We start from the raw sequence: 15417 nt of genomic DNA on the forward strand, positions 1-15417 counted from the left end.
CTTAATTTCCACAAGCACAGGCAGGAGTGCAAGGAATAAAAAACAACAACAAAAAATCCACCGTTCTGATTAGCCCAGCAGTTATCCATGTACTGCTCCAAGAGGTCTTCTAAAAATAGCTTGATAGCTTTCCTTGGGAACCCTAGACCAGTGACCAGCACCAGGCCCTCAGCAAGCTGCTGGGACATGAACTGGGGGGACAAGAATAGGAGGGGAGAGGGAGGAACAGAAAGGGTCCGGTATTTTCCAATCACTTTCCTTATCTTCTGGTGTAAGACTCTTCCCTCATGCATATCAAACACTCTGCAGGATATTGGGGGGGGGGAATGTCTGGATAAATTTAATTACAATACCGAGAAAACAGAAAGAATGAAATAAGCAAAATAATCAAACATTTGATCGAGTCAAAGAGGTAGACTCTAAAGTAGTAGCTTCAGAACGCAGGGTTAAATAGATCACACACTGCAATCATCTGTTACAACATGGAATGATGAAATAATCCCCAGAATAAGCGTTTGTTTCATTAGATGAAGACAATATTAACTAAAATTTTCATTTCTCTTATATATATTTCTAAATGAATGCACCAGTGAGTGAATCAAAGAGAGGACAGAATCTGAAATGTCAATGCAGTTACCTGTACAGTAACATGCAAAACACTTAGGAATATATGTTAGACTTTTGGTTGTGCAGCACATACATAAATTTCCTATAAATATTAACTGAAAAAGCCCTCAACAAAATTTCTAAGTCACAACAAGCATTTATGTTCATGTTCTTACCAATAAAACTCATTTACGAAATCCTCAGCAAGAAACCCTAATACGCTACTTATTTCCACTGGCATGTGGAAAGCTTGCAACCCACACTTGTGCCCTAACAGCTATCCCATGCTCTCCCCCACGGTAGGGAAAGCCTAGAAGTCATGCAGCCTTCTAAAGCACCATTGCCTGCAGCCACAGCTCTGCTGCTCCCAGGGTCAGAGCAGCACAGAACAGGCAGCATCTCACTTCCCTGTCTAGAACCATGCCGTTGCCTGACAAAATGAATAGAAAGCTTTATGAAACAAGCATTTCTGACAGAGATAACGAAACACACTTCTAGTATGAAAGTAAAGCTATTTTTCTGTATGTTAAAGTGTCAAAGCTTTTAGCTCCTAATGACGATAACAATTCCAGGAAGCTGATTCAGTGGGTTGCTCTCAAGAATTCAAAGCTTTTGCTCTGGGAATCCTGAATGAGAAAAAAACCATGGTGTCTATTTGGCTGTCTGACTTTAAATACTAAACCAGGATTCTCAGCTTTAACCTATAACCAACAAATTCCTATTAAACTGAGGGCTTCACTCTGGAGAACAAGCCCATAAGAAACGGGTCTGCAGTGGATCCTCTGATTGCTGCAGGCTGGGAAAAAGGCACAAGCTATTGCAACAGGTTTGGGGAATGTAGGGATTTGCTGGTAAGTGCAACACTGAGGAAAAGTTATCAAAATCTACTTGTAAGAACTACAGGATGCTTCTAAACTGAGCTGCTAGCTGGATCTCCTGAGCAAGCTTTCATTGCATCTACACATTTTGATAAATACCGCAAGACAACAACAACAGCAAAGTAATTCCACATGAGAAATTAGGTCAGATGATTATATTGAAAGATAATTAAGATAAGGTTAATTAATAGACGGGATTATGGATACACTTAAAATAGCGTAATACTGAGCTCTTCCACGCACAAAGCACAGCAAAAACGTTTCCAGACCCTGCCTGCAGCCAACGTGTCTCCTGCACACTACAAACATCTCCACTTGATTCATGTCACATTTCTGAGCCACCTCAGGGGCTCCTTTGCTCTCATCACCACCTGAGATCAAAACTGCATCTGAAAGAAACAAATCAAACTTGCTCCCTTCATCTGAGGGGGGTTCAGCCCCTGAGTGGCATCTTTCTTCCTCCCACTTGCCAGTTCTGCTGTGGAGCAGCACTCACTCACCTACACGGTAGGAACAAGACTCATTTGCTGCTTTACTTTATAAATGCTTTATCCACATTCACACCAATTTGTGTTCACTACTGAATGTTTTGGGTTCCTCAGGCCAGCTGTTTGCAGAAGAGTGGACTGGAGTCTTTTACACTTAAATTTAGTTTGAGAAACCGATTGGATAAATTGAGTGCTTCCCCAGAACTTACTTAAGTACAGTATTTTTAGTCACGTGATGAAATCTATTAAGAACCGAGGAAAAAAAAGAACAAATTTAAAACAAATAACTAAATATCAGGCTATCCAGCCAAAGATAACACAGGGCTTATGTGATCCTGTTCATTGCATCTGTCAAGAAAATCCCGAATCCCAGCACAAAAATCCTTGTTGAGGCTCAGCAGAGACAGGCAGACATTGAGAAACTCTCAGCAACCCATTTCCTACCTCAGCATACAGATTTACAGCTTCATTTTTAAATACAGGAGGAGGTGAGCGTTTCATAGAGAGCAGGGCTTCGGTTCACAAGTGAGAAGATGTCTCTAGAATAACTACCGGGAAATGCTTAAACCATTCTCTGCTTTTACAAGGGACATTTTAACATGTAAGCGAGCAGACTCAAACCTCTCGGGTATCTGTTCAAGCCCGCATTAATCACTTGTGCTTTATGAATCCCAGCATGGATTCACTGCCATAAAATACGATTCAGCATTGCTAAGTTTGTGGATTTTTTAAATCAAGTTACAGATTTATGTCACAGCACTTTATGTGAACGCTTAAATCTTAACAAACAAGGCAAAAAAAAAGGAGACATTAAATCACAAAAGCCTCCGCTGGTTAAACATGTGGATTTCTATAGCATAACTCTATTTTCTGTACATTTCAAGGCTTCAGCTTTTTTTTGACACAAGGTATGAAAGCGAATCAAAATCTGAAGTGGAAACGTGGTTGGTAAAGCAACAATTTACTCTCCTTAATGCTACACCACTTCAAGATTTTCCCATCCAAACTAATGTGGAAAGAATATTTGCTATTTTAGTTTTTGTAACTGTTATTTTTCCTTACGGCAGTATCAAAAGGTTTATTAAACTACAGGATAAAATACAAAGGGACTTTTAGAGACAGGGGTTTTTGTTTTTTAATCCAATTCACAGAATTACACATTTCATTGCCACTGGGGGAGAACCCTGTACTCTTACACTGTGTGTAACTCTGGCTGAAGTTTATCACCAGAAAAACTCTAAAATATTACAGTCCACTCCTAAAAGGGCACGACCACATCAGTGAGATTTTAACAGCACTTCGCAGCTTACATTTAGGCTTGCTAGCATTAAACTGCAAACCGCGAATATCATTCTTCACACTGAAGACTAAACATGGAACTTGTTTTATTTGAAAACAATCATTAACAGGGTGAACGTTGTTTCTTTTTCCTTTTTCCTTTTTTTTTTTTTTTTTTTTTTTTTTTTTTAAGTAGCAATTTAGGTTTTTCAAATGCAATTTGAAAATTGAAAGGAACCTTCCCCTGAATTCACAAGGAACAAAGTCCCATAACTGTCACGATTCCAATTGCAAGGACTTCAGCAACCCTAAATATACCTCGACTCAAATGAAAACCAGCTCATTTGAGCTTTCCCCACACCTAAAAAAAAACCTCAGCCCATGAAAAATCTCTACAATAGGAGTGGGTTTCTTTTCTTGGGAGTTATAAGGAAAACTGCAAATGCCTCCTAGCACTCCACCCACTGTGTTACAGGATATTCTGCTATGGACGTGGGAGGCTCATACTTGGAAGATCTCAATGTAACTACAGTTACTTTTAAAGTCAAGACCTCAAAAACAAACAAACAAACAAACAAAACAAACAGAAGAATCCTATTTATATTTTTATCAAATGATGGAATAGTTCAAGTTGGAAGGATTTTTCTTCATATATGTTTCACACATTTAGACTACAGTCTCCTTCCGTACAGCGGTATCAGCATCCCCAAAGTGCCTCAAATCAGACAGTTCAAAGGAACACTGAAAACAGTGAGACTTACTCTACAATGGCTGACTGAAACACATATATACATTCAAGTTGCTCTCTTCAGAGATTTTTTTTTTTTAATGGTTTAGTTATGTTTTGTTTCAAATTACATTTAATTAGGCCATCTGTTGGTTCAAACTATGAGAAAGATCATAATTGTCACTGTGAGACAGGACAGGGACAGCCACCTAACCAGGAGGGCTGAGTGGTGGTTCTGCTCTACATCAGACATATGGTCCCAAACGTGCTTATCTCCACCAGAGCCAGGGAGATAGAGGTGTGCTTCAGCAGCCATTCCAACAAGCAGCTGTTAGGTATTCAAGAAGAACAACAACAGCAGGAAGCAATCAAATGTTAAAGCAAAGACACTCCAGAATTCTGCACCTTCAACCAGTGACATTAGACACTGGTTCCAGTAAGCACTGCTAGCAAAACGACAGCATTTTCCCACTTCAACAACATACTCCCTCATAAGGAGGTCTCAAGCCTCTCTACAAATACCATTTCTGCGCAGCTCTGGTCAGAAGGAAATGATGTTGGTGTTCAAACAAATCCCAGCTCAGAGCACGACTCACCCACTGAGATGGAGAGTTTTGGTCCTCTGCCCTAAACACCAGCCCACACAAAAACTACTGACACCCTCTCAGACAACCTTTGGAAAGGCCATAAAAATCACCTCCTTTCACTCTGAAGGCAGCCGCTGAGAGCCAAAAGCCAGAAGTGGAAAAACTCTTTGTGTCTGTTTTGAATTCTAGACATCGTAGCTTGCAAGGTTTAATCCCGCTCTCCATTTAGCTTTAAAAATGCATGAAGTACCAAAGCTTCTCCTCAATTTACATCGATCTAGTCACTTCTGACAACACTGACGATGGTCCCATTTACACCCTGCAATCTTCCAAAGTGTTGAAGCTAACCTAGCTCCAACCAACATTACCCTTTTTCAAAGCTGAGATGACTGAGGCTCACCTTAAAACATTATTGCAAACAGCAGCAACCAAGGACCCATTTCATCCACAGCCCAGCTAGTTGGACAATGGCAGTGGGTAGAGCATGCCGTCAAGCACATTTACCAGGTGGGGATGGCTCTGCTTGGGGAGATGCGTGACTGCGAGCAGTTTAGAAATGAACTCTTGCTGTAAGCAAAGCAGCCCAACTAATAAATACAGCTGTCCCGTCTGGATGTGCCCTGCAGCATCACTGCTTATGACCATGTGCTAGAAAAGGGTACAAGATGAATTATCAGGAGGGATTCCTGCACCTTACAAACCCTGCACCACTCGTGGCACATGAACCGTGACTTGTGATTACATCTAGAAGAAGCAGCTGCTCCAATTACCATAACCTTCTCCCAGCAAGCCCATAATGAATTTGGGTATTTTCTCTAATTTGCTCTTCTTTCAAAAGAACAGAAAAATCTCAGTTTTTGTGCTATTGTTTTAAAACAATACTACTGACAAGCACTGCTGTTCCCACCCCACCTCCCCATGTAACCCACTGGGCTCTTTCCTTGGCAACATCAGAAGTTTTGTTTTGTTTATTCTGCCGTATTGCCTGAAGTATGTGGAGTTATTTGGGAAAACAAAACAACAACAAAATCCAACAAGCTGTTGTGAAGTTTCCAGAACCAGACTGCATCATTTCCCTTGTTTAATTGCTCTGGAAGTGTTCACCACACCAGATCATTCACAGCAGTGATTCAAACAATTCCATGAAGGCTCCTATTATGTCGCTGCAAGACTATGATCTTCAACTTCCACTCACCCTATTCTAGCTAAGGCAAAGAGAAATAATGCTTTAGCTTATTTACTACACAACTGCTATTGATGTAAAAGCCTGCTTTAGTGCTTATATTTAAAACTCAGTGTAGAAGTTTATCTGGCAGGGTAGGTTTCAACGTCTGCAAAACCATTTATTTGTTACTCCAAGTATCAACATCATCATTATATGTGCCAAGGTATAATGTTGTACTTAGCGCCATTATAAAAGCAGACCATAATACTTGTACCCATATCCTTCTGAATGGGCATTTTTCAGAACTGTGATGATGTTTAAAACTGATGTAGGAAAATTCACTGAGGTTTAGCATTAAGATGAGGTGAAGGAAAAGATACAAACACAGTACTGTGTTTTCCATTAGACATCCACCCATTATTTCTCAATTTTTGCCCAATATTTTACAATATTTTGTAAATTTTACCTCAAATTGCTCTGGCAAGTTTCATACCTCAACAAATGCAAAATTTCTCCTAAGAAAAACCTTTTCTGATTGTCAAAACATGGCTTTATGCTAGTCTTATCTGGCAATTAACTACAGTCCCTGAGCTCACCTAATAGTCCAATTAAATCTATCACCAGCTGATCTCTGCAATATTCTTTTTCTTTTACTTATTTATTTATTTTCAGACAGATTTTTCCAATATCAGATAAGTTTCTGGAAACATGAAAACAATACTGGAGTTCTAGCACAGCAATAATTTCCATTACACAGATCAGCCTTAATGGAGAGGGCTGAGTGCACTGCTCCTCACAGACCATCCTGCTGAACAACAGCATAAGCTACAAGCTGAACAGTGCAATCAATAAATCATAGAGGTAAGCAGTTCCCATGTAGTTCTAAGGGTAAAATAAATTACAGCACCTGCAAAATAAAGAAATAAAAGTAGCCAACAAAAACAGTAGCCCTCTTGAGTCCAACTCAGAGTTGAAAAGCCTCTCTCTCGTCTCACACAGAGCATTTTGAAGTAAGGTATTTTGCCTAGATTTATTTGGCTATTGAAATTACTGCCACCCGTTACACAGTGAAGTTAAATATCGCCAAGAAATGTTTCCAAAACTTGTATGGATCTTCCTTGTGTCTCTGAACTAACATTCCAGCAGTAAGTTTTTAACTAGAAGCTCGGAGACTATAGCAGAAACAACCCAGCTGAAGAAATGCCGCGGTTAGTTCAGCTTAGTACGTTACTGTCACCCTGAGAAATGCCTGTACAAAATAACGACCCCAAGTCCCTGCCATGCAAACTGGCAGCCACACTCATTTCCAAACTGCAAACTTACCCTCACTGTTACAAGCAAAGTGTTGAATTCATGCAGCATCCAGAATAAAACCTGCTGAAAAAGCTGCTTGCTCCCAGCTATCATGGCTTTCTTCTGGACAAGAGTGCAGCTTGAGATCACCGTGCAAATGGTTTTGTATTACAGCAACTGATGTATTTTAGAGATCAGGATGGCACAGCTTATCCATTAAATGAACAAACCACTTACATATGTAACATTGTCCCCTTCATACACATTTTAGCAATAAAGCTTATTAATCCCAGTAGCAGTTCTAAATTTAAAGTCTCCTATAATATCAAATGTTAAAATAGTTTTAAATCAAACAAGCATGAACATGAACTGTAAACACAGGAGCATACTGGGTGACTTGAGGCAATCTGTGCAGGAATGCAGAACAAGCAGTTTCCCTTTGAAACCCTATAACATGAAAGGACTAGCAGCTCCAGCAGCACAGCAGCAGCCAGAGACCAAGCTTCCCACCAGCTGGAACAGCACAGTTACACCAGTGCTGCTGCAGCCTATTGAACTTCCCCAGGCTCCTACCTACCCGTGGAAACTGAAGAGCACAGAACTGCCTATACTGCAGCCTGTTATTCAGAATAACCCAACCCCAGTGCTTGACCATCCCCTCTCTGCCTGGCTCACATCCCAACTCAGAGGTGGGTTGACTGCTTACAGTTTGGTACTGCAACTCCTGTATGACTGACATTTGCTTTGAAATAAACTGCCTTTACAGTGGTACTTTTGAACTTTGTATTTCATCTTTCATTAAGAAAAAAATATTTAAAAAAAAAATACATATGACAGTCAAATAAAGTAACTTCAACTGAGCTGAATACAAAAGAAATGTGTTCTTTCTAATTGGGCAGCAACATCAGCTTGATCCTCCAGACACGACTTCTGAGGGAGACCCAGTGCCCAAGTGAAGGCACAAAAGCTCAGTACTGTACACAGCTCCCTTCTGTGCCTGCAGCACTATGAAGAAGAAATCAACATATTTAGGGTTCCAGGGCTTTGGTTTGTTTACTACGTGTCAGGTTACCAGCAGATCTACTTCTCTAGGTTATGTACAAATAATTACTTGTCCATGCACTACAAAGATAATCTTCCAAGCATGAAACTGCTGTCTACAGACAGATCTACTGATCCCAATTATCACCACTCTGTCAGCAGCAGAACAAGTGTCTGTGCTGGCATCATTTAGAACATCAACTCTCTGGAACAATCTGAAAGCCCACAAGCATCACAGAGCTTCTCTATCACCTGATTTTATAAGAGTTAAAAATAACATATATATATATATATATATATATATATAGGGTCCTTTTATTTTTCTACCTAGAATGGGCAGGAACATGGTGATATATTAACAGAATAATAATTTCTTCCTTCTTGCAGAACAGGAATGAGAGCTTCATTCAAATAGGTGCATCCCTACAGCTCTAACCGGTAGGAGAAGTTCATATCACAACTACAGCACAAATCCACCCGGGAAAGGAACCTCTACATCCACTAACTTGGCAGAAGCTATAAAGTAGGTATTTCTATTGACAGCTGATTTCTTAAATCAGAAATGCTCACAATGAGTATTTCTGGTTAGAATAACTTCATCTTATGAAAAATTGAGGTATATTTTATACTTCTTCCAATACCTCTACTGCCAAATTATGAAGTCATCTCTATTATAAGATACATTCCCCAATCAATAGCTACTTGCATTACATCTCAGCTTCAGTTTTGCCAAAAATAAGAAACTGCTGTGTAACCCTCAAATTGCATTCTGTAACGGTAAATTAAAATAAGTTTGTCTAATGGTTCTTGCCAGTGACATTCAATAGAGCTCCAGCTTACAAATTAAGCAGAGAACTATTTAAGGTACCTAATTATAGTGCAAATGACCAGCTGAAAAGATAATATGCATTGGAAAAGACTTCAGGTGGTCACTTAATTAATATCTAACATAAAAATGTTGAAGTAATCCTTTGCGTGATTTACTTCTGAAGAAGGAGCAACTCCAATCTGATAGTATGCATTAAATTAAAGCTAAATGCACTTCCTCAAACAATCTAATATCCATATTGAAATACCAGAGTTCTTTTTTTACCATAAGGAAGAGAGATACAAAGAGTTCTTAAAATATACAGAACTCCTCCACTGCTTTGACAATACGTAAGCTGCTTAGGATCTAAATGGATGAACTTGAAAGACCTTAAACTAAGGGAACAACAACGGCTGCCAGAATTTTGACATCACTGATGGGGAAATACTTTGAAACTCACTTATGGAGGGAAAATAAACAGCAAGTACTTCCTCCTTTCCCTTTATAGATACAAAACTCTTCCCGTGTGTTTGTCACAGAAATGTGTATTTCAGTCGTCTAGAGCCAGAAAAAACAACAAAGAACCACCAACCATAATGAAAGGAGAACCAGAGCTCCTTAAAACCGGAACAAAGAAATCAGAACCTGTACAAAGCAACAGAACTACAGCTGACCTGAGAACAGGCTTGTAAGTACAATGTAATTAGTGTAACTACATACCTGACATGAAATATCAAGCTTGCCACCAATAAGCAGGTTAATGAGCAAGGTGTAAGCTCATTAGAGAACTAAGAAGTGAACCTGTAACACCTCCAACAGCACAATCAAGCAAGAACACTGACACTTGAAACAGTCCTTGCTACCTGCCTCTGAAGTGTGCTATGCCAACACTAGTAACCTCAGTCCAGCGTTAACCACTTTAGCCTGCTATTAAAAGGACACAATATAGAAGTTAAAAACCAACATTAAAAAAATGCCCGTGGTATTACCCACCCCTGCAGATTTGTTTGAAAGCATATTACGAGAAATGACAGCTTGGATTCAGTCTGCTCAATAAACTCTGCATGCTGGTAACTGGCATCTATTGGCATGCTGTAGCAAAAGAAGCCTACACAAAAAATCCAGTGATGGGTCAAAGTGTGCTGGTGGGTCTGACTCACTGGATCCTGAGAGTGTCAATAGCAGAGACTCTGGGATGGCAGAACACAGCTGGTGGGTAAGTGGCCGAACCACAGTTACCTCTTTTCTCAGGGGTGAACCAAAACTCACGTGTATTGGAAGAACACATTTGCACAAGACACTTCCCAAGTGTCAGAGCACAGGTCTCAGAAAAGCAAGCTGCTCATATTTCTATAGCAAAGCAGCAAAAACATTCAAGTCAGCTACAGAACAGTAATAATTCTTGTTATATCCAAGTGGATTGCACAGACCCTTCATCAACAATGACTGAGAAAGCAAAACCAACCTACTACTCACTGCACTTTACTGGCAGCCTTGCTTTCAGGAATGCAACCAGCCTCTACCATATGAGATAGCTGCTCTGCTTCAACATGAGCGTTCCCAGATATCAATACATTTCTTCAAGAGCCAAAGCAAAGCTATTACACACTATTAGAATAAAACACAAATTACTACTTATTTGTTTAGACAAACTGCATCCTTCCTGCTTCAATTAGTAGATGATTGCTTTTAGAGAGAAACTTGTACATGCTCTGCTAACTGAATTTTGAAACACACTGAATGTTCTACATTGCCTCCCCTCGTAGATACCCAGAGTGCATCAGGAACGCACGAAGCCTTATTCCACATCCACATTGCAGCTCTGTGCAGTGTAAAAAGACACTCTTGGCAGTGGATGGTCTGAATGAAGGTGGTATTAGTAAGCACTGTTTTCTTGTCTAAAAATTCGTACGTATCTCGGAAGATAAGAAAGGGATGGCTGTGATAACCTGACTAAGGAGGCATCCAGTATGTATGTGAAGATAAAACAAACATATGCTTTTTCTAATACAATATTTTACAATTAAATAACATATGTAGGGGGATCTGTCTTACTGTATCTTTATTACAGGGTGTTCAAAAATCAACTATTAGCAGAAGTTCTCTTCTTAGGCTGTTCACCAGCAATAACTCTCTAAAAGTTGCCAAATATAACAGACAACAAAAACAGCATATTTTTAATTTTAACACTACTTATCGTCTTAAACTTTGTGGGCTCAATCTGGAAACTATTAGTGTAACACACCCTTCTAACCAGCTGGAAAGAGAACTTTCTACACTCCAAGCGTTTTTGTTTACAGGATTGTAATTACTGCTATTCAAAGATTTATTTACAGTTACTTGAGCAAGAGACTCTGAACTAAACACAGACGTGAGCACCAGGTACTAAACAAGAAGCATATACGCCATATGAAAAGAATGGAGAGAGGATGAGCACATTCCCAGTATTTAAGACACTGCCAAGTTTGAAGGTAGCAGGTTATTAAGCAGTTGTGAAACTGTCCTGACTTCATTATGCTCTTTGGTAAGGAATATTTCTAAGAATACATTAGCCATGTAAGTATATCTATTACAAATACCAAGTTTTGTGTCTTTTTAACAGGGAACTAGATTTTCCAAATCAATTCTCCATATCACAAAAGCCTGAATGCCTTAACTCTCAATTATACCATCATGTAAGAGCACCCTGTCACAACTTATCTGTTAGTTCTGCTGTCTAGGGATCTAGCTAAACAAACTCATACAACATGCTCCACAAAACTTTAGATGCATGTGGGCAGCCCAAGGGTTCACGACTAATGAACCTAAAGGTCCCCATGAAGGAATGGGTCTGCAGTCCCACTAGAAAATGTCAAAGGCAAACTTTTAAACAGCTAGAATGTCAACGATCTAGTCTTCGTTACTTAAGGTAATTTCATCAACAGGCATATTATGCTCAGTCTCCTGCCTTCACTTCCCCCCACCCCATTGCAACACTGTGGGTCAGAATTTCATATTCAGAACATGAAATAAAACGTAAAGGACAAAAGCACGAAACACAGGGTTGGGAATACATCTGCCACCCTGTACAAACAGGCCAACTACCCAGCGTGAGAATCAGCTGTGACAATGTTTTCCTCTCAAGCATTCTCGAATTCCCAGCTCCTGACAGGTTAAAGAGAACAAACATTCTAAAATAAGTTAACACTTTTCAGTCTTATAACAATTTATGTGTCTTGTGTTGCTCTCAGTATCAGTTAAGCTTCTGCCTTCATACACTTCTACTCATTTCTGGACCAAACAATGAGCTCTGCTTCTTTCCTTTCTCCCCTCCAGTCTCTTTAACATGCCAGTGCTTCCCACATGCTGAATGCTGCAGAAATATATTGACAATCCTCTATATCTATACAAAAAGAAAGGCCTGCCGTCCAGGTCAATCTCCCAAAGGAAAAACAAAGAAGCCTTTATCCTGCTGCTAGGGGGAATAGTACATCATCATCGCTTCCACAAACAGGCTAGAAACTTGTCTGGAGAGCATAAAGATTATTTACTCTACTTGTTGCTTCTAGGTATGCTGAGAATGCTCACTGTCACTGAGACTGGGCTCTCCCAGCCCCTCCTTTGGGCTCTTTTCCACATCTAGCAGCTTCATTCTCTTTCCAAAACAGCAAAAGGATAGAAGTGACCTTGCTCTTGATAGCTTCGCTGCTGCCCAGGACCTTCCAAACAACAATTCAGTACCCTGAAGTCTCAAAGGACCACTGCATTACTTTAAGAAACCACCTACTGCCCCTTGAGGACTTTCCAAGTCTTGGATATTTTACACATCCACCTTCATGAGAAGCCTTCTAAATTAGATTGCAGAAGAACCAGCTGAGAAGGCTTTAAAAATTATGACACTGCTAATTACACTTCAAACAGGCATTTTCAGTTACTCATGCCTGAGGAATCTCAGAGAAAAGACTTATTGGAGAAGAACGCAGTCAACAAAAATCCTTCCTTAACAGGTAACAAGAGCTACAAGAAATGAACCAGAGAGAAAGGAAACATCCTACCCTAAGAGTGTTAAGATACTTGAGATAAGGGGAAGATTGTATACCTGGACAGAGACAAGGCAGTGTTTTTCTTTCAAATCAGAACTCAAGGTGGAATCAAAACGATGCTGCCTGCCACTTTACTACAGAAACATCCCTGAACTTAGCATTATACATGCTGCAGCATCTGCCTTTTCAAACATTTCAGCTCAAAAACCAAGCAAACACCAAACCAAAAGAACATCCACAGAAGAAGTTCCCCAAAGCTTTACCACAATAGCAGCAATGCATCCCCTGTCAGCTTCTACATTTCAACAAAGTTGCTGAAGAAACAAAGCAAACCGGAAGGAGGAAGGCACTGCTTATCATGTGATTCCAGAAATATTCCCTAGACAGAGGGCTTATTCCTGTCTCACATTAAGCAACAAAACCCTTGTCTCTCTGGACAGGCATCAGCCGCAGCTCTGGCCAAGGTGGCTCACCAGCAGCAAAGGACACCCCCAGGCCACGTGCTGCCCCACAGAGCCAGCCTTCTGCCTTTCCCAAAGGTGATCATAATCTGGTTGTTGGACACCTGACAGGACCCAAGAATTCCTGGCACCTAATGTCTCCAGCACTTAGTTCTGCGTGTTTTGGGGGCTTGTTGCAGTCTCTGTGCAATGGCTTCTTCCACCTGTTGCAAATCCATGCCTAACTTCACAGAAAGCATTATCAATAAGCGATGAACAAGCACCCCAAATGCAGAAACACTGACAGAAGTCTCACATAACATAATATCGACTCCAACACTCTCCTCCCCAAGTAACGTTGTGGGCACAGGCCATCTCTTACCTGATTTTGTAATTGGGCAGGGTGTGTTTGCGCTTGATAACCTTCTTGAATTGATTGACAATGATGGAAGTGAGCTGAGGCATAGGCCTCCCTTCAAACTGTGACTTGACTTCGAAGACAATAAGGGGGTCATCCATGAAGGAGAAGTACCAGTGCGTGAAGGGCAGGCGCGTGAAGACCAGCTTCAGCTTGCCCATCACCCGGGACAGCTTGACAAAGAGGTAGGCTGACTTGCCAAAGACCAGATCTGCGTCAATGGCCAGGTGGAAACCACCGTTGTACTCCAGGTCCACCTCGAACCCCAGCTCGTCGGGGCAGCCCTCCTCACTAGACACCACGGGCCGGATGAGCCGGACAGCCTTGAAGATGGGCAGGACATTGCCCAGATACACCTCCCGGAGGCTCAGCCCTTCCAACACCTTCCCCGTCATCTTGGTCTGCAGCAGCTCCTCGAACTCCACCTTGATCTTTTTGGTCACCCAGTTCCTCACCAGGGCCGTGTCCCGGAGCTCCCTGAAGAGGAAGAGGAAGATGGCGTTGAGGAAATGGCACGTCTCCTCGCTGGACGAAGGCTCCGGGCCGGGCTCCGGCTGCTGGGCCGGCTTGGTGCCGGGCTCCGGGCCCGCCGAGGGAGCTGAGGCGGCGGGGGCCGAGGCCGGGGCCGGCTCCGGGGCGGCCTGGCTGCCCGCGGGCTCGGTGCCATGCAGATAGTCCTTCAGGCTGCGGCCGGCCGCGACACGAGCGTAGACGAGGCCGTCGTCAGCTCCGGTCGCCCCGGGGGGCTCCGGGGCTTTCCTATAGAGGAGCAGCAGTTGCAACAGCAGCGTGAGGAAACAGCCGGCCAGCGCCGAGAGCAAGATGGTGTACACCGGCAGCATCCTCGCCCCCCAGCGCGCCTCCCTCCCCTCACGGCCTCGCGTTTAACGGCCCGAGGCTGCCGGCTGCCGGCCGCCGCTCCTCGCGCGCCGCCGCCTCATCCGGGTCCACCCCGCGGCGGCCCGGCGGCGGCGGCGGCGGCGGCAGGGCGGAGAGGGCGGGGCCAGCTCACCCTCCGCGCTACGCTATTGGCGGAGAGAGGGAGGCCCCGTAGGGAGCGTCACGGCACCGGGCGGTATGGCGTCACTGTGCGGCGTGCGCATGCGGGGGGTGGGAGTAGCGGGGTCGGGTTTGGGGCGGACGGGGTGGCTACGGAAGGGTAACGGGTTGCTGTCGGGACGGGGCTGTCAATGAGGGGTTCGGAGACGAGCTGGTGTGTTCTGGGTGAGATCCCCTCGAGATGCACGGAGCTGCCGGGATTCCTTCGAAAGCCCCTTTGCTGCTTCCCACGGATGAGTGAAGTTTGGGGCAAAGCTCGAAGTACGACTCGCTCTCAAGTTCTGTTGGCGGTGATGGGATATAAACCTGTTCCTGTGCCTCCCTCCATCCTGAGCTAGTTACAATTGCAGACAGGAGGAGAAGAAAATGTGAAATTTAAGCTCCGGGAAGATAAAGCTGCCCTCCCCCCCCCCCCTTTCATAATGTCTATGGGATTGAAAAGCTCTTAATGATGCAGGGCTGTGGTTTGAAACTAGAGATTCGGCGTATGAATTTTTTATAAGGTCTTGTGACTGGAAGTTGAAATGCCTGGGTGTTTAACAGAGCATTTCTATAGGAATACCAGCAAGGTCATTAGTAGAGAATTTGATCTGCTCTGTTACAAGCC

The 15417-nt window shown here is 42.5% G+C and overlaps 1 protein-coding gene across 1 annotated transcript in view; it reads right to left on the reverse strand.

The window, feature by feature from the left end:
- The window catches only part of PDZD8 (PDZ domain containing 8), a 47229-nt gene extending 32508 nt beyond the window's left edge, over nucleotides 1-14721 (reverse strand). The window contains exon 1 of the mRNA XM_072340669.1: nucleotides 13716-14721. Coding sequence (XP_072196770.1) covers nucleotides 13716-14593 — 878 coding nt within the window. The 5' untranslated portion in view covers nucleotides 14594-14721. The remainder of the gene's footprint in view (nucleotides 1-13715) is intronic.
- Between the last annotated feature and the right edge of the window lie 696 nt (nucleotides 14722-15417).

Source organism: Excalfactoria chinensis, chromosome 6 (genome assembly GCF_039878825.1).
Source record: "Excalfactoria chinensis isolate bCotChi1 chromosome 6, bCotChi1.hap2, whole genome shotgun sequence".
In the NCBI taxonomy this organism is placed as follows: Eukaryota; Metazoa; Chordata; class Aves; order Galliformes; family Phasianidae; genus Excalfactoria; species Excalfactoria chinensis.